Source organism: Ictalurus punctatus, unplaced genomic scaffold (genome assembly GCF_001660625.3).
Source record: "Ictalurus punctatus breed USDA103 unplaced genomic scaffold, Coco_2.0 Super-Scaffold_100046, whole genome shotgun sequence".
NCBI classification, from domain to species: Eukaryota; Metazoa; Chordata; class Actinopteri; order Siluriformes; family Ictaluridae; genus Ictalurus; species Ictalurus punctatus.
The window spans coordinates 898,561-917,770 of NW_026521087.1; the positions used below are offsets into that span (position 1 = coordinate 898,561).

The 19,210-nt window shown below is 41.8% G+C and overlaps 4 protein-coding genes, 1 long non-coding RNA gene and 1 other non-coding gene across 9 annotated transcripts; all 6 read left to right on the forward strand.

The window, feature by feature from the left end:
- Nucleotides 1–5,368: 5,368 nt before the first annotated feature.
- Nucleotides 5,369–6,590, forward strand: LOC108261910 (histone H2B-like). Its single transcript, XM_017462659.3, has one exon. It carries the CDS (start codon nucleotides 5,398–5,400, stop codon nucleotides 5,770–5,772), a length of 375 nt encoding a protein of 124 aa, XP_017318148.1. The 5' UTR covers nucleotides 5,369–5,397; the 3' UTR covers nucleotides 5,773–6,590.
- A 1,563-nt stretch (nucleotides 6,591–8,153) lies between these two features.
- LOC128629996 (histone H1-like) lies at nucleotides 8,154–9,197 on the forward strand. Its single transcript, XM_053678573.1, has one exon. It carries the CDS (start codon nucleotides 8,269–8,271, stop codon nucleotides 8,881–8,883), a length of 615 nt encoding a protein of 204 aa, XP_053534548.1. The 5' UTR covers nucleotides 8,154–8,268; the 3' UTR covers nucleotides 8,884–9,197.
- A 152-nt stretch (nucleotides 9,198–9,349) lies between these two features.
- On the forward strand, nucleotides 9,350–9,933 carry LOC128630015 (histone H2A). The gene has a single exon (XM_053678595.1). The coding sequence runs from the start codon at nucleotides 9,475–9,477 to the stop codon at nucleotides 9,859–9,861; it is 387 nt and encodes a 128-aa protein (XP_053534570.1). The 5' UTR covers nucleotides 9,350–9,474; the 3' UTR covers nucleotides 9,862–9,933.
- Nucleotides 9,934–10,440: 507 nt separating this feature from the next.
- On the forward strand, nucleotides 10,441–11,011 carry LOC128630008 (histone H3). The gene has a single exon (XM_053678588.1). The coding sequence runs from the start codon at nucleotides 10,515–10,517 to the stop codon at nucleotides 10,923–10,925; it is 411 nt and encodes a 136-aa protein (XP_053534563.1). The 5' UTR covers nucleotides 10,441–10,514; the 3' UTR covers nucleotides 10,926–11,011.
- Nucleotides 11,012–11,098: 87 nt separating this feature from the next.
- On the forward strand, nucleotides 11,099–17,322 carry LOC128630054 (uncharacterized). Of its 4 annotated transcripts, none has more exons than XR_008394283.1 (9): nucleotides 11,099–11,807; nucleotides 12,234–12,326; nucleotides 12,726–12,881; nucleotides 13,047–13,183; nucleotides 13,341–13,434; nucleotides 13,675–13,988; nucleotides 14,258–14,420; nucleotides 14,514–14,642; nucleotides 14,843–17,320. It is a non-coding gene; the product is annotated as an uncharacterized LOC128630054 (long non-coding RNA). The 4 variants fall into 4 exon arrangements; XR_008394284.1 differs by having other exon boundaries at nucleotides 12,234–12,305; XR_008394282.1 differs by having other exon boundaries at nucleotides 12,234–12,881; nucleotides 14,843–17,322.
- A 219-nt stretch (nucleotides 17,323–17,541) lies between these two features.
- trnas-acu (transfer RNA serine (anticodon ACU)) lies at nucleotides 17,542–17,623 on the forward strand. The gene has a single exon. It is a non-coding gene; the product is annotated as a tRNA-Ser (tRNA).
- Nucleotides 17,624–19,210: the final 1,587 nt, after the last annotated feature.

The following is a 19,210-nucleotide window of genomic DNA, read 5'->3' on the forward strand; positions in this document are numbered from 1 at the left end:
CATCTAACATGAATTTCAACTCATGTACTGCTACAAATCCTCAGTATAACCCATGGTGGAGGGTGGATTGTTGGCGGTGTATGATATTAGCAGTGTAATCGTCACTAACAGAGGCAACTGCTGTTCAGAACGGATAAATGGTGCTGAGATTCACACTGGCAACTCCTTGGTTAACAACAACCCCAGGTGAAATATAAAAAAAATAATTTATATAAAAATATCGGCCTAAATGAGTAAGAGTTTATTTATAGAATTTTATTAACATTTTAAAAAGCTTGCTGAATATAAGGCTTTGCAATCTGGTAACAAATATTTGTATATATTTACAACTCTAATAAGGCATTACAACATTCCAGTAAAATTGTTCTTTATGTAATATACATAATTATAAAGCACTTTAAGACTTAATAAATATATTGTGAAATATTTTAAATGGCATTAATTAATGCTTAAATAGTCACTAATAAGTTTTTTGTAGTATTGCTCATTTAGTACTGTACACTTTATTTTACTGAAGTATGACTCAGCAACATTTAAACAAACTTATTACAGAAAATGTAGGTAAAATATATTACTGCAGATCTTTATCTGATTGGCAAGGACATTTTTAATTGTATAAATTGTGTAATTCTGACATGTAAATTTACAAGGAATGAATTACTACTTACTGAAAGTAGTTCTGGCTACATGCCAAATTGCAGGTTTAAATGAATGCTCTCACTGTAATACGTTAGTCCTATAATTAAAACTTATTCAAGGACATGGATGGATATTAGAATACTGCAGTATGTCTGTCGCTCTCTCTCTATCTCTCTGTGTGTGTGTGTGTGTGTGTGTGTGTGTGTGTGTGTGTGTGTGTGTGTGTGTGTGCTATACAGTAACTACATAGTAACTTAACTACATAATAAATTTTCTCATCTTCCCTCCAGTCAATGGGGAATCCGTCTATTTCTTAGAAGGAATAGTGACACAGTGCCCTGCGATGGACTGGCACCCTGTCCAGGGTGTACCCCGCCTTGTGCCCGATGCTCCCTGGGATAGGCTTCAGGTTCCCCGTGACCCTGAAAAGGAGTAAGCGGTTGAAGATGGATGGATGGATGAATAGTGACACAGTATGAAGCACAGAAGGGTTTAATTAGGAAGGTTTTTATTTCATTTTATTTTCCTTTCATGGGAAATTCTTTAGAATGGAGGGCTGCATTTTTCTTATTAACTTTGGGGGAGAAAAAAAATAGAGGGTGGTGCATGAATGACTGTCTATAGCTGCTATAATGTAAGGGATAACAGGAACTAACTTGTCTCACAGGTGTTCTGTAACATTAGACATTACTATAAACTGAGAAAAAGTATGATGTGTCATTCTTTAATAAAATAAGAAATTCTTCTGCACACTCTGGTATGAAAATAATCAACTTCAGGGTGGTGACAGATTTATTAAACATTATTAACTTCGGATTTAACTTAATCTGTAAAACTAAATACGGTTCCCCTCATTTCTCTCTCTCTCTCTCTCTCTCTCTCTCTCTCTCTCTCTCTCTATACCATTGTGGAATTGTGTATAGACAACATTGTATTTAAAAAAACAAAACAAAATTGTCCTGTGCATTTGTAAATATGTTTTATCTAGCTTGTATTTGTAAATGTTTTAAAATCTTAGTCCTTATTTAGAATACATTTTCAATAACTTACTATACTGTAACACACCCTGCATATATTATTTAGATAGTTATTTTAATTTTGACAAACTGTTAATTTCACATTCTTCTTTAACAGTTAATTTTACACACTGAGAGTATCGGAATAGTAAATGTTGACAATGCCGCTTTTAAAAAATTACATAGATACAATATGTAACAGATAATATAATATAAATATTTGAACCAATGTTTTTACGTTAGGTTCGTCCGACCCTCCTCCTGGATTATCCTCGCTTTCTATTGGCTAGTCAGCGCTCTACACCTACGTGTGACTGGCCCCCGCGTGGCAGGTGAGAATTCTACCACTGAACCACCAATGCTTATCTTAAAAATCCATGGACTTCGCAGAGTGCGATTTAAAACTGAGTATTGTGCTGCTTCAGCAATTTGGTTTAAAATTCTAAAGGAGAATCTCTTCCATATTTCAGCAGCATGGAGTTTGTCCATTACCCTAGTTTTGGGCGGAATTGATAAGGCTTGTGAAGTGCTTTGGGTGAAGGCTCAAGCAACACAAACGTCTCCAAAACTCAGTTGTGCATTGGCCTGGAATCTAACCCGGACTTCACAGAGGGCGCTTTCCAGGTAAGTATTGTGCTGACTCAGCAATTTGGTTTCAAAATTGACAAGGAGCATCCTAAGGCTCTTGTATATTTGAGCAACATGGACTGTGTCTGCTACCCTTTTTTTGGACAGAATTGATAAGGCTTGTAGAGTTCTTTGGGTGAAGGCTCAATATTCAAAACTGAGAAATAAGCTCATAGCAGCACTGATGAAATACACATACAGTACAAAAAAAAAAACACACACACAAATAGAGAATGTGTTTAGCATTTTTTTTTTTTTTACATCTGCACATAATTATTAGTTTAGCAGCTTTTTTAGAATAAAAAAAGTCATGTATAAGTCTACATAATGAGGCTTTATTGGTCACATGTACAGTAGAGTACAGTGAAATTGTTTTCTTCACATACTCCAACATGTCAGGAGGCTGGGGTCAGAGTGCAGGGTCATGATATGGCACCCCAGGAGCAGAGAGTTAAGGACCTTGCTTAATGGGCAGATTGAGAGTGCTGGGGATTGAACCCCCAACCTACTGATCAATAAGCAAGCGCATTAACCGCTAAGTCACCACTGCCCCAGTGTGTGGGAGTGAGAGGGGGTATGGGGTGAGAGATGTGATAGAGAGAGAGAGAGAGCGAGAGAGAGATAGAGAGATCGATCGATCAGATCAATGTTTAGAGTGTTTTGCTCCGCTTAGAGAGACCGAACTAGCTACATTAAGAGAGAGAGAGTTAGTTTTCATAGCATTTACTACTTCTTACCCCACTGTTTTCTAACTACTACAAATATAGACTTCTGAACACCGCCAATAAAAGCTTAATAACAGAATACTGCAATTTTTGGGAAATTGCCGTTCCCGATTTTGGCCACACGAGGGCAGTCATGTCCCATCCGGCACAACACACGACGCCGCCTAAAACAGAAGGTAGGTTGTAGGTATTGTACTACTACTACTGATTCTAGTAATGACGTCAATCAAAGTAATTAAATACGTAATGAAAGGTGTTGTCTATATAGCTGACCTCATTTTCCTACACAGTGAGTTAAAGGCGCACAACTATCAGAATCCCAGTTCATAATTGTGTTTGATTGGCCAAGTAGAATAAAGTGTCCCATTCTTTTTGAGCTTATTGGACATTACACATTGCTGTAACTATCTCATTGCCACTACTTAATTGCTCATAGTTTATTTGACGAATGAAACTGCTGTGACATATTTTGCCAATCTTAAACTCAGCTGTCATTCTGGAGGTGCAGTTTTGGTTGATGCATGACATTTAGGTTCAAACACAGTGCGTATGGGAAAAGAGAAGGCCATTTCTTGTGATTAGACAGTGTGAAGGCTGACTTTGTATTCCTACTTGTGTGTGATGTTTGTTATGTTAGTTTCTCTTGCACAACTGTCGAAGTGCATATGCTTTCCTTGTGAGTGACACTTTTTAAGAATGAGATGAGGGTTTGAGACAATGTAGCTAATTTTGACCTTCGAGAGTCCATTATATCGTGCATTTGCGAGAGCTGATAAAGCAAGGCCTGATAGTTGTGTTTGCATTCCTTTCTGTGGTGCTTGTAAGTTAGTGAAGTACTTGTGTGGTAGAATGTGGACTGGCTTCAAAGTGAACACAGACATTGGTGCTGATCCGCTGAATGCTGGGCCTACTAATAAAGGCTTGTGCTGCTATGTGTGACCTGTAGTTGCAGTGGACGTAGGACTGTAGTATATACGGGCCTCGAGTCCAAGGACGTGCTCAAAAGGAACGTCTTGTGTTTGAAACAGTAATGTCAATGTTGTACAAACCCAGACAGCTTTTTCTAACCTCCTTATGCTGATGAGTGTTTGGCTGTATGCTTTACTATGTATGTTTTACCCAAAGTTCCTGACTATTGTGTTGTACTACTACTACTACTACTACTACTGCTGCTACTAATGGAACCAAAATATCAGTACTGATAATACTAATAATGTTTTGTATCTGTGTGTGTGTATTTAGAGAGAGAGAGAGAGAGAGAGAGAGAGAGAGAGAGAGAGAGAGAGAGAATGGGGAAGAAGAAGACGTTAGCAGGTGAAAAGCAGTGCCTAGTGTTTGTTTTAGAAAAAGAGAGCTATTGTGTGACCGTTGGTGTAAGGCCCGCCTCCTCGCCTGTTCTCAACTAGGTCCTGTCGAGTGTGGATAAATAGGTGGGCGCTGCGCGAGAACTTTTATTGAGTGGTTTGACTTCGAGAGCAGCGTTATGTCTGGCAGAGGCAAGGGTGGTAAGGGACTCGGCAAAGGAGGCGCTAAGCGTCACCGCAAGGTGCTTCGCGATAACATCCAGGGGATCACTAAGCCGGCTATTCGTCGTCTGGCTCGCCGTGGTGGTGTAAAGCGTATTTCTGGTCTGATCTATGAAGAGACTCGCGGTGTGCTGAAAGTGTTTCTGGAGAACGTGATCCGCGACGCCGTCACCTACACCGAGCATGCCAAGAGAAAGACCGTGACCGCCATGGATGTGGTGTACGCTCTGAAACGCCAAGGACGCACCCTGTACGGCTTCGGCGGTTAAACGCTCTAACACCGAACGACGCGAACACAACGGCTCTTTTAAGAGCCACCCACATGTCTAGAAAAAGAGCTGTTCCGTGTGGGGGGAAAAAGGCTTTTTCTTTCATGAAGCATAAGGCATCAAACGCTGTACAGAAGTAGCATAAGTGGTAGATCTATTTGTATTTTTTGTAATAAACTTCATATATGCAGTGTTCAATATTATAAACTTTAAATCAATGTAATATCAATATTATAAAACAATTTAAAAGATGATTTTAGTAGAAACCTACTTCTATATTTCTCTCTCTCTCATACACATGCATATATAATATAAAACGATTTTTTCGCAAGCCAATTGTTTTTTCTTAGTGCACGTTGTGCTGAAAGTACAAGAGCGGGAAGGGAAACAAAGCGTAGCAGAGGACGAGGAGGAGGTATGGAAGGAGGGAGGAAGCAGAGTGCAGTAGGAGGGGCCATGCAGGAGGAGGTATTGAATTTTGGCCAATCAAAAAAAGGTGTCTTGTCTGTTCTTCATTAGCATGTGGGACTGTAAATAGAGCGGGCGCGAAGCGGGCGCCAGTCATTTTCTGTTTGTTTACTCGAGAAGCAGCATTATGCCCGACCCAGCCAAGACCGCGCCCAAGAAGGGATCAAAGAAAGCCGTGACCAAGACGGCCGGCAAAGGAGGCAAGAAGCGCAGAAAGTCCAGGAAGGAGAGCTACGCCATCTACGTGTACAAGGTCTTGAAGCAGGTGCACCCTGACACCGGCATCTCATCCAAGGCCATGGGCATCATGAACTCCTTCGTGAATGATATTTTTGAGCGCATCGCCGGTGAGTCTTCTCGTCTGGCTCATTACAACAAGCGCTCCACTATCACCTCCAGGGAGATCCAGACCGCCGTGCGCTTGTTGCTTCCCGGCGAGCTGGCCAAGCACGCCGTGTCCGAGGGTACAAAAGCCGTCACCAAGTACACCAGCTCCAAGTGAAGCGCGTTACCGCCGTCTTCATCAACCCAACGGCTCTTTTAAGAGCCACCCACTTTCCATACAAAGAGTAATTTTCTCTCTTTCGTTTTCTCTCTCGCTGTGTGTGTGTGAGAGAGAGCGGGAGGGGAACTTCTGAAGCGCTGCACTCCCGCGGATGTTCAGGCTTTTTGGTAATTATAGCAGTCTGCTAAATGCAGAGATGAGTAAATCTAAACAGGGTTGTAGCACGGTTTCGGGGGTTGTATAATCTGAGCAATGCAAAATGGGACGTTAGCAGCACAAAGTTATTTGTATTAAGATTGTACCAACAGGAAGTAGTTGAAAATGGTTTTCTACTAGCACATAATCATTCTACATCAGGGGTGCCCAAACGTTTTCCTGTGAAGGGCCAAAAATCAAACTTGATTGAGGGCTGTGGGCCAAAAGTAAATGTTGCATTATACCAAACTGTATTATATTAAAATTAAAGTTGCCATGGTTCTTATTTATCATTTCATAATATTTACAAATAAATAAATTAATAGAAAACGTTAGTCTGTATCTGCTTCACTAATGCAGTTTTATTTTCAGAGTTCTATAGTTCAATGAAACTTATAGTATAATTAAAACATAGAACCAATCCCATTTATAATACATGTTCAATACCTCATACAACTATTCAAGCTATAAGCAATACAGCCACATGTCTGCAATATCAGTGACCTCTAATGAGACACATGAAGCTGGTCCTTATTTTTCAAAAGTATTTCCAAATTGGGATGCAGTGGACTTACTGTCAAAGTCAGGATATTATGGTGGTGAGAGTCAGTTACTTTGCATCTCAGTTTACTGCCAAACAGAGACAGCATCACTTGTGCCTGTTTGCCCATCTGTACCTGTTTGCTGGGACACATTTGTAGAAGTCTGTCAAGGGAAGGGACCTGAACTTGTGTTTGAGTTCTGAATCACACTGAAGCTCAATTGGTTCCATCTGTAGATCATCACTAACTGTGTCCACACTGATGGTGAAGGGTTGAACAAACCACTCAAAGTCAGAAGCATTGTGTCTGAAGTCCTCAAAGCGACTGTCAAACTCCTGGAAAAGGTTGCTGAGAACAGCATCATACTCAGGTACCTTCTCTTTCACCATGCCTGCCTCTCTAAAACAGGGAAAATGGGCTAAATTTCCTGGATGTCGAGATGAGAGAGAGAGGAACAGTGTGAGACGGGGAGTGAAAGAAGAGAGAGGGAGGCAAATAGAATAAATAACTGACAAAACAAGGAAATTAAATCATGATAATTTAAGAGAACTTTGACACAAAATTTATCAGCTTGATTAACAAAAAAACCCAAAGCTGACACCACTGGATATAAATGCTAACTAAATATAAGTATTAATAATAACAATAACTGCACATAAAACTATGGTGAATATTATAATTGTGAATGTTAGCTGCTGAGAGATGTCTTCTGAGCAGCAGTAGTTTTTGTTTGAAGGCTCTGACGTGATAAAAAAAAAAAAGCTGGGTGTTAATCTGGTCTTTTCCCTGGAGCTGAACATTTAAAACATTGAGCAGCTCTGTGACATCAACCGGGAAAGCCAGGTCAGAAAACCATTTCTTATCCATGGGCTCTTGAATACTACCAATCTTGCTTTCCTGAAAAGCTCCGATCTCATCACGCAGATCAAAAAATCTCCTGAGAACGTTTCCAGAAAGAATGTTCTAGCAGCATGGAATACAACACACACACACACACACACACACACACACACACACAATGCTATAGCGGAGCTGGGATAAAGGGCATTAGGGTGACAGCAGAGTTGGGATTAATGGCGTTAGGGTTAGAGCACAGCTCAGGGTTCGCGGTGTTAGCGTTAGGGCCGAGCTCGGGGTGGAAGAAAGAAGGGCTAGGGTAGCGCCGAGGCCTGTGCTCGTTAGGGTCAGGGAGGAAGCGACCGAGCTAACCAGGAGGAGGCCGGGCACGCTGTGCTTTACAAGTCCCCCAACGCGCTCTGCTTCAAATACTACACACACCACTCGACAGCTGCCAAGACATCAGGCTCGTTCACAAGGCTCCTCTTCAACTCGGCCCAGAACGCATACGACGGCCGTGCCTGCTTTTCGCCCGTTTTTACACACCACATCGCACCAAATGCGCAGCCCGCCGGCTTGAGCACAACGCGCGCCGCGCCTTTTCATGTGCGCTACGCGAGACTGTTGCTCTCTAGTCGGCCAGGCCGGGCCACGGGAGGAACGAGAAAGCCCATCCTCGCTCAGCTTGTGCTTCAACGTTTTGAATCTCGTTTTGCGAGTGGGATTTTCACCGAGAAATGCCATGAGAAAACACATCTGAGCGCGCGCCGCGTCCGTGCATTCATTCAGCGGCGCGCGAGTTGAGTCTACAACGCTCTCATATCTGTTTTTAAGACCAGCCCCCGGCCGCGGGGAGGATCCTGTGTTACACACTAACGTACAGCGTACGACTCGTGTATTCTACGTAGTTCCAAGAGAGATGGCAGAAGTCGCACCCGCTCCCGCCGCCGCGCCGGCCAAAGCGCCCAAGAAGAAAGCAGCTTCGAGAGCAAAAAAAGCCGGCCCTAGCGTCGGCGAACTGATCGTCAAAGCCGTTTCCTCGTCTAAGGAGAGGAGCGGCGTGTCTCTCGCTGCTCTGAAGAAAGCGCTGGCTGCCGGCGGATACGATGTGGAGAAGAACAACTCCCGCGTCAAAATCGCTGTTAAGGGTCTCGTGACTAAAGGCACTCTGGTGCAGACCAAAGGGACCGGCGCGTCTGGCTCTTTCAAGCTGAACAAGAAGCAGACCGAAGCCAAGAAGCCCGTGAAGAAAGCCGCGCCCAAAGCGAAAAAGCCCGCCGCCAAAAAGCCCGCCGCTACTAAGAAGCCCAAGAAGGTAGCGGCCAAGAAACCCGCCGCCGCGGCCAAGAAGTCTCCTAAGGCGAAGAAGCCCACAGCCGCCGCAAAGAAAGCCACCAAGAGCCCGAAGAAGGCGAAAAAGCCCGCGACCCCTAAAAAGGCAGCCAAGAGCCCCAAGAAAGCGAAAGCTGTCAAGCCCAAGACCACAAAGCCTAAAGCGGCAAAGGCGAAGAAGGCAGCACCCAAAAAGAAGTAAAGACGTTTGTTTCTTTCATGCTTTTGTTCCTTAAACGGCTCTTTTAAGAGCCACCCATATTTTCCTTTAAAGAGCAACATTTTCAGTCAAGCTTTATGTAATCAAAGCAATACACGTTAGAAACATACAATAGTATGGACACACATATCTACTACATATCATGTACACATAACCACAAGCCGATGCTGATTTTAGTACAGTAGAATAAATCCTGATCGTGATTCCTAAACGTCATTCCTGATCTCCAAAACGATCACAGAATATGTAGGATAACATATTGATACATAATAAATCAATGTTAATGATAAGAATAAATCAATTCAGTATATAGTTGTTACTTCGTGCTTTTGTATGAATATTCCCTTCTGTCTGTTTTCATTCGCGCGCTCTCTCTCTCTCTCTCACTCACACACACACACATGCACAAACAGGGGTGGGAGGGGTGACGCTGGAATTCGACGGCCTGTTTTTGATTGGCTAATCTGCCATTGCGTTCTTAGCGAATAAGAGAGTGGCCGTTTTGTCTATATCACGGAGAGCTCGGGGTGTAACGTTTATTTAGGAGTTGTTAGAACAGATTTGAGCATCAAGATGAGTGGCAGAGGAAAAACCGGCGGAAAAGCTAGAGCTAAGGCCAAGACTCGTTCATCCAGGGCTGGACTTCAGTTCCCCGTGGGACGTGTGCACAGGCTTCTGCGTAAAGGCAACTATGCCGAGCGCGTCGGTGCTGGCGCTCCGGTCTACCTGGCCGCAGTGTTGGAGTATCTGACCGCTGAGATCCTGGAGTTGGCCGGTAACGCCGCCCGTGATAACAAGAAGACCCGTATCATTCCCCGCCACTTGCAGCTCGCCGTGCGTAACGACGAGGAGCTGAACAAACTGCTCGGCGGAGTGACCATCGCTCAAGGTGGTGTGCTGCCCAACATTCAGGCTGTGCTTCTGCCTAAAAAGACCGAGAAGGCCGTCAAGACTAAGTAAACTCGTCCACTGCTGCTTTGTCAGTACCCAAAGGCTCTTTTAAGAGCCACCATCTTTGCTTAAAAAGTGCAATTTTACACCCGTTTTACTACTGAAAGTGTGCACTAGAAAGTCAGCACGTTTGAAATGAAAACAGAAGCGTTATACTTTGCTAATAATTATGTGATAACGTTAAGTAGTAGTAGTAATAGTGGTAGTTAGCGTGTTGTCTAAATGAAATCTGAGGGGTGAAATTGTGCACTTTTAAGACAGCATATTTATAAAAAAAAAAAAAGGACGATGATTTTGTAGTCATGATTTGATACCATATTTAAGTAATGACTATAAGAACAATAGCAGTTAGCGTGCTGGTTAAATGAAGTCTGAGGAGTGAAAATGGTTTGTGACGGCGTTGTGTGTGTTCGTAATGAACAAAGCATTTGTGTTAGAGAGCGCGCCAATACAATAGAATAGTGGCGGGCGTCTTGTGATCCGAACGGTGGCAGAGAAGACGGTCCAATAGTCAACAGGTGACGTAAAACGTTCTATCGAATAGCAGACGAGCGCGTTCGAGACGCCCAATCAGCGCAGGGCGGCGTTATGGCTTAAAAAGGCCGCGTTCGCGCGCACAGTTTATTCTGTTTTTCTAACCGCGAAGTGCAGAGTTTGACGCTATGGCAAGAACCAAGCAGACCGCCCGTAAGTCCACCGGTGGCAAGGCGCCAAGGAAGCAGCTCGCCACTAAGGCTGCCCGCAAGAGTGCGCCGGCTACTGGCGGTGTGAAGAAGCCTCATCGTTACAGGCCCGGCACCGTGGCTCTGAGGGAGATCCGTCGTTATCAGAAGTCTACTGAGCTGCTCATCCGCAAGCTGCCCTTCCAGCGCCTGGTGAGAGAAATCGCTCAGGACTTCAAGACCGACTTGCGTTTCCAGAGCTCGGCCGTCATGGCCCTGCAGGAAGCGAGCGAGGCATATCTGGTCGGTCTGTTCGAGGACACCAACCTGTGCGCTATCCATGCCAAGAGAGTGACCATCATGCCCAAGGATATTCAGCTGGCCCGCCGTATTCGCGGAGAACGCGCTTAAACCACAACTCCGTCTAATATACACAAAGGCTCTTTTAAGAGCCACTTCACCGTCTCAGAAAACGGAAAATTTTCTTTATTCGGCAGTCTCAATGTTAGAACGTGGTACAGAGATAAAATGACACTTTTATTTATATATATGTGTGTGTGTGTATATATATATATGTGTGTGTGTATGTACAAGGTTTTATATTAAATATAGTGCTATGAATATTAATGTGTGTTTATATAGATGAGCCGTTAATTGTGGTTATGTCCGAACAACACAATGCACAGTAATGAGCTGTGTCTGTAAAATAGCCCAAACCTACCTTCAGTTTCAGGCGGCGTTGTGTGTTGCGCTAGATGGAGCTTGACTGCCCTCGTGTGGCCAAACTCGGGAACGGCGATTTTCTAGAAGCGGATTTCTGGGCAAGAACTGTTGCATGATATTATTATTATTAATCTCTCTCTTCCCTTTTGTCCCGTCCATGATAATTATTGTTGTTATTTAACAATTGTAGACATGAGCTCATGTTAAAATGAATAAATAGGGAATAAAATGGTAATAACCATATATATTCTCGAGCGAAATAGACGAGGCCACCTAGGGAACACATGAAGTTATGTAGGAGCAGTGATGAGAATGAAATGACTAATAATATTAAGAAAGACATTAATAATGTTAATATTAGCAATTAATTTGTGTAATTTATTATGATAACTATACTGCTATGTACATGATATAATGTTGATATGTTTTAAATGTGTGTTGTGTTCTGTCCTTATACCGTGTCTAGGTCAGTCTCCCTGGCGTGCGCGCACAGACATATAGTCAAATCCGAGCAGCGAGCCATAAGATCTGTTATGACGTCACGTTCAGAGTTCTATAAGTTTCCTGATGGTATGCTTGACGGTTGTTCCCTTTATGACGCCGCGAATGTCGAGGTTTTTAAACTTTGTGGTATCTGAGCTGGCCTCTGTATTCATTTGAACGGAGTAGTGTTTAATCATTGGTCTATCTAACCTTTTCATGTGCTTAGTTTCTTTGTTTGTTCATCTGTCGTGTTTAAGAATGGACGTTGAAATAATATATCCAGATATCTGTACAGCTGCTTTGTGACAATGTAAACTTTAAAAAAAAAAACCAACATTTCAATGTCTAGAGAAGAGGGTGCGTTCTTTAAAAAATAAATCATAATGATGATGCTGTGAAACAGTTCAGAAGCTCCGTGTATTGTCCTTGATACGTGAAAACTAGACAATGCACAGTAATAACGCTGATGAGCTGCGTCAGTGTAAAATAGCCCAAACCTACCTTCTGTTTCAGGCGGCGTTGTGCTGGATGGAGCTTGACTGCCCTCGTGTGTCCAAACTCAGGAACGGCAGTTTCCCTGAAGCGGTATTCTGTTCCAAGTTTGTGGTAGTTAGCCAAGAAATATTACATGATTACCATTACTCTCTCTCTCCCCTTTTTAAAACCTGTTCACGATAATTATTGTATACATTACCTTTATTTTTGTAATCTTCTCCCATATTTGTGGATATTCTCGAGTGAAATAGACGAGGCCATGTAGGGAACACATGAAGTTACCTAGGAGCAGAGTCTAAAATATCTTTTTGAGGGACCTCAAACTATTATCATTTGCTATACTATTGATCATTACATTACGTACATCTTATTCGTATATGGAAAGTACTTAATGAAGATAATATACTTTAGATTTTTTTATGTAACCATTTAAGTATTTGTTGAAATGCTTTTGTTACTGATAAATACATGTACATTTAAATTGATTTTGTTCTGTCTGTGATTTTGTAGATCTGGATGTTCAGCTGGTCTCAGATCAAGCATCCTCCTCTGTATTGACTCCACTATCCCCAGCTTCATCCCATTCATCAGATTCCACAATTGTCCTGGAGTCCAGAAGAAAGAGAAGGAACCCAACAGTTAATGGAGCAGAATGAAGCAAGACAGGTAAGCTTTGAATAAATGCATTTAAAATACTCAATTACGTAATTGTTTATTATTGATACTTATCTGTAGAAGTGTTTTGTAAATGTATTCTCGACATAAAGGAAAGGCATTAAAAATCCTCTTAAATTTCCATGAGCGTCATAACGATGTAAGATGTTTTGGCAGAAAGTTGATTGTGTTCTGAGGGTCAATCCAAAGGGTGAGGAAATCTTCAAGGAGTATGAAAAGACCAAAACACTAACATGTCTGCAACCAGGACGTTCACCATCTGTTTACGTGTGGCATATGTTAGAGCTACATGGGTAAGAATTGGAGGTCACTTCCCTCCCTTTGTCATCACAACAGATTCATGTGACGCAGCTAAAGAATGATATTCTGTGTTGCTATAAAAGGGGAATTTATCCTTTAACTTCTTGCAAAACATACACACTTGCAAAGTAAATTGATTTATTTTGAAAGGAGGATTCCATGGTCAAGTGTGAGGACCAATTATGCACTGGGAATTGTGACTCTTTTTCCATACCTCCAAGATCCTTTCTCCAAACATGGATATGTAAGTTCTTGTATTCTGTCTGAAAACCCAAACCAGTGTGTGTGTTTATATTTTCTTCCCTTTTATAGTTTTAAAGTTAAAAATGATCTTGTTTTAGATGAGTGTTTATAGGTTGCTCAGCTTTGTATTTTCCACTTGTTTTTGTAATTTTATATAGTCATTGTGTGAACTTATTGTGTTGAGTAATTCATTCTTGAAGCCAAGAACGAGATGCCTCTCTTTGGGTCTTTTCTTAAACAGGAACACTACTATGATCCTTTAGGGTAATACTGGCTTCATTGCATGGAGGATCAAGACAGTTCAACATAACACCTGTGCTGGCTCCCGGTGTCATTCCAAGACTGTTCTTCAGGATGGTCCAAAAAACAGACAAGAATCTCTGTTAACTTGTCAACAGCGATTTGGTGAGGAGTGCAGGGAGGCGATATCTACAATACGATATTCCACTGATGAGAAGATGAGCGACTTTCCAGTATTGACAGAAGATGGTGGGTGAGGATGCATCATCTTCTGTCCTGGATTTGTTCACTTGTTTCCTTGCTGTATCTGGATTGGTAAGAAAATATTTAGCTTTGGAAGTAGTTTTGAAAAGGAAATGACCTTCTCTGTAGTTATTAAAGGAGTTTACTGGTACAGTAGAGAAAGGAGTTGTTCAGTGATCACCATAACAACAACAGGCCGGTCCAAACTGAGAAATTCAACGTTCTAATCTTTTATATCCCAAATGTATGCATAAATAACACAGCAGATCTTAATTTTTAGTATTTGACCTTTTATCCATTTATGTCCGTTATGTTTAAACCTGTATAAACCTTGTTTAAAGATCGACCACGATTTCTCCATGATGTTTGGTGACGAAGTGTCTCAGAAGTTCCTGGCAAAGTGGTCAACATTCTTCAAGCCAAAAATCATTGCAGACTGCAAGACTCTTAAGAATATGGGCGAGCTGCTGTCAGGAACTGAACCTGAATCTGAGGACTACAATGGTCAGTATAAACTGTTTTGTATTTTAAAAATGTTCCAGTCTTTAAAAAAAATAATTAAATAGAGATCATTTAATTATTTTGTCATATCTTTAGGATGGGACAGCGATATGTCCTCAATCCTTTTGCAGCTGCATCTGCTCCCTCTAACCTCAAGAGGCCAGAAAAAAAATATCCAAGATCAGTTCAGCTCAAGCAACCAGCCATCTTGTGAGCTACCTTAAGGTATGCAAAAGTTAATATTTAAACATCAGATCTTAATTTTAGGAGCTCTTGAGGTGTAGGTTATTTTGGGATTCTGAGACCTGCATCTCATTTTGCTTACACCACCTGCAAACAAGATGTGACGGTGCTAGTGATAATGTAAAAAACATGCAAAGAGTTTTATTTTAATATTTATTTTATGTCCCTTTGCTGACCTTCAGGAAGGAGCCAGTGTGACTACCTTCATTGAGAGTGCTGACACAAGACAACCATTTCTCCTCTGCATCGGTGAGCGAAAGAAGGATATCCAAAAGTTCTACATTATTATCGACCAAAAGGCGATCCCATGTAAGGCGCACACATCAGTGGCAGCTTTTGATGAACTGTTCAAAGCTCACTATGTCTTCAGTTTCTGATATGATGAAGCTCTTTGTGATTTCTACACATTTATCCAAACCACTATATATAACATCGATGTCGGAAGAGCAATGGAGAGCCTGCGTGTTAAAGAACTTTGAGCATGATTGCTGCAGCGAGATTAACTGCCTTGAAGATGTTCACATGTTTTGTATGTAAAGCACACCTCAGAACTTGTTTGGTTCTTCGTCAACATTTAAAATTTCAACATGGTTTATATCCTAGCAAAAAGTTACATTTAAAATGTGGAGAGCCAGGTCGCCTGTTATCATTTTGTACTTATAGTGGCTTCCGAAAACACCTCAGCAAGGTACATAGTCACACTATGGATCAGGAGTTTGATACTAATCAGGATCTTTCCACTCAGGGAGAATATGAGGCGGAATGTTCAAATGATCGCCCAAGTTTACAAAGTTGGAGTTTACAAAGACATTAATGATGGGTCGTGTTTCCAAAACCATGCACTGTTCTCACAGCAAAAGCACGCTTTTCAGATTCTATTCTATTACAACGATTTTGAAACTGCTAACCCTCTAGGTTCCAAGAGGGGGATCCACAAACTTGGTTGAATCTATTTTACTCTAAAAAATCTTCCACGCAAGTGTAACTCTGTACTGATTAATGTACATCTTGCAGCTTGATTCTACACGGAAGATCTTAAGACATATGGTTTTGATGTGATAATAAAGCCCCTTATTGATGACCTGAAAATCTTAGAAACCGAAGGCATACAGCTTCCTTGTTTTGAACAACCATTGTTTGGCTCAGTAATTCAAGTAACAGGAAATAATTTGGCTTTAAATGGCTTGCTGGGAATCTTACAGTGCAACTAATTTCTGTAGGCTTTGTTTAATTAGTAAGGAAGAAGTTCAATCTATATTTACTGGAGATCATCCTGGGTTAATTTTTCGTTCCAAAGAGGTTCATACTGAACATTGTAAGGCACTAAATGAAAATCCTGAACTGCGGTCAATATATGGTGTCAAAAAGTCATGTGCGCTCAATTCATTAGAGTATTTCCATTGTACTGATAACTATGCTGTTGACATCATGCATGATCTGCTAGAGGGTGTGGTACAGTATGAACTTAAACTGGTTTTTGAGTACCTTGTTAAACAGGGTGCACAGCTTTAATTATGGTTACACAGACCGTAAAAACAAACCAAGTGGGTTAAAAATGGATGATAAGGGCAAACACCTGGGTTTGAATGCCATACAGTCATGGTGTCTTCTGCACAACACTCCACTGATATTTGGTGGTCATTGAAAGGAATAACAATCACTGGAACTTTCTCCTGCTTTTGATACAGATTGTCAATATAGTGTTCTCCTACACCATAACTGATGGGATGATATGTTACTTAAAACATCTGATCTGTGATCACCATACTCTATTCAAAGAATTGATTCCTGACAAGACGTCGATTCCCAAGCACCACTTGATGATGCACTATCTGAGATGCATAAAAAAAAATGGCCCTCTTATCCATATGTGGTGAATGCGATTTGAAGCTAAGCACCATATTTTCAAAAGATGTGGCAAAAATTTAAAGAATCTCATTAAATCATTAGTAAAGCAACATCAACGTCAATTGGCATTTAACTGTGAAAATGATTGTTTTAGAAGGTTTGAATTTGGTCCTACATCAAAAACCATCTGTAACTTGCAAGGTGGGGAAGAACTCAGTCAGACATTATATTTAGAAGCCTGTTTGAGTGTTACAAGTACAAAGTGGGTCAGACATTATGGTACTGAGTATCAGGTTGGTGTGTTCATATGCACTGGATGTACTCATTAATAACGAATAATAAACATTTCTATATGTTGATAGAAATATAAAGCATTTATATATATATGTATGTGTGTGTGTCCCCTTCTCTTATCTAAATATTCAAACAGCCCAAGAAATAAAATTAGCTATTTTCTGAGACGATGAAGTGACTCTTAAAAGAGCCTTTGTGTATATTAGACGGAGTTGTCGTTTAAGTGCATTCTCCGCGAATACGGCAGGCCAGCTGAATATCCTTGAGAGAGATGGAGAAATGTGAAAAGCTAGCACTGTGGCTACGTGTTTCGCAACCATGAGCTGTATTTCAACGCTTTTTGGCCACAGCATGCTGCCTCACAAACGTCCCAATTCATGCCCCCCTTTTCCACAGTCGTTGTGTATATCCAGGTAAGGATAAAAGTTACATTTCCATCCATCCATCTTCTATACCGCGTAATCCTTCTCAGGGTCACGGGTAAAAGCTACATTTTCCAAAGAAATTTAACTCGCTGAGATGGGCAGTCCATAGGTAGTCGGTACCTAGCCGCCCAAGGATTGGATTGCATTGTGACGGCTCAACTATGGAATTGTCCCGTTCTGTGAGACCTTTGGGCTGTCTCGCCGCATCGTCACCCTTCAGTTTATATGACAGCACAGCTCATACCTCAAGACTTGAATAAAATCTATTTGAGAAGCAGTCATCTAGTCAGCGAACATTAAAGTAGCAGGCCTTGGACGAGGTGGCCGAGAGGTTAAGGCGATGGACTACTAATCTGTTGTGCTCTGCATGCGTGGGTGCGAATCCCATCCTTGTCGCAAATTTGTTACTTTGCCTCCTCTTTCCAGCAATATCTGGCTTTGTTGCAGTCTGTCTCACACCTACAAGGCCTACAAATGGGAAGCTTTGTACAGGTCCCTGAGCTAGCACTAGAGAGGGCGGAGAAATGTGAAAAGCTAGCACTGTGGCTATGTGTTTCGCAACCGTGAACTGTATTTCAATGCTTTTTGGCCACAGCTGCTGTAAGGCTCTGGCGTCTCTGGAGGTCCGTCAACGCAGAACGCATTCCGCAGTGCAGACGACAGTGGCAAAGAACCTGCACCGAAACCTCTTTTTTGCTCCACACACCGGGATGTAATTTCATACGCGTGAGCTATGTCAGCAAGAGGTTAAGGTGATGAACTGCCAATCCGCTGTGCACAGCCCATGTGGGTTTGGACCCCATTTTTCTCGTAAAGACCTTGCTTAAGCGCATTCTGTAAAGGAAGCGTGCATGGTGCAGACATTGTTGGCGTCTGCATGAGCAGTTAGTCTGAAGGGGAAATTAGGGTCAGGTGTTTTCAATCAACGGGATGACAATCAGGTATGAGTGAGCACCCTGTCTTATTTGAAGAACGGGGATCTATCAAAGTCTGATCTTCACAACACATGTTTGTGGAAGTGTATCATGGTATGAAAAAAGGAAATTTGTGAGGATCTCAGAAAAAGAGTTGTTGATGCTCATCAGGCTGGAAAAGTTCAAAAAAAAAAAAACATCTCTAAAGTGTTTGGACTCCACCAATCCACAGTCAGACAGATTGTGTTCAAATGAAGGAAATTCACGAGCATGGTTACCCTCCCTATGGAGTTGGTCTAGTTTGGGCAGAAATGATAAGGCTTATAATGTTCTTTTGGTGAAGGCTTAACTTTCAAAACTCACTTCTGCATTGGCCAGGAATTGAACCCAGGCCTCCCACATGGCAGGCAAGAATTCTACCACTGAACCACCAATGCTTAGTTTAAATAACTAAAGACTTCGCAGAGTGTGCTGTTCAGGTAAGTATTGTGCTGTTCAGCAATTTGGTTTCAGATTTGAAAAGGAGAATCCTAAGTCTCTTCCTTATTTCAGCAGCAGTCACACACTATATTTCCAGATACTGTATAATATTATAATATCTCCTCTCTGCTCTACATACCGTAGAGCAGTCTCAGTCTACATACCGTAGAGCAGTGTTTTTCAACCACTGTGCTGTGGCACACTAGTGTGTCGTGAGAGATCGTCAGGCGTGCCTTGAGAAATTGTCCAATTTCACTTAGTCTTAAAATTCTTATTTATTAAAATTTATTCATTATTATCTGCAAATAATAAGCCATGGTTGAGTGTCTGTGCTGTAATATAGTGACTGGCAGAGTAATGTAATATTCATCTAGGTGGCAGCAGGTAATTGCCTCCTACCTTCTTAGAGACAAGAGAATTAGTGACGCATGCGACAGGTCGTGGTGGCAGTGATGGAGAAGTTTTTAAAAAGGAAAAATGCAAACTCCGAACTGGGCCCTGGACAAGACTGTGACCCAGGTGAAGGGCCTAGTATGAGTGGTGGTAAAAAGAAAGCAAAGACGGTGAGCTCGAGGCAATACAGCGAAAG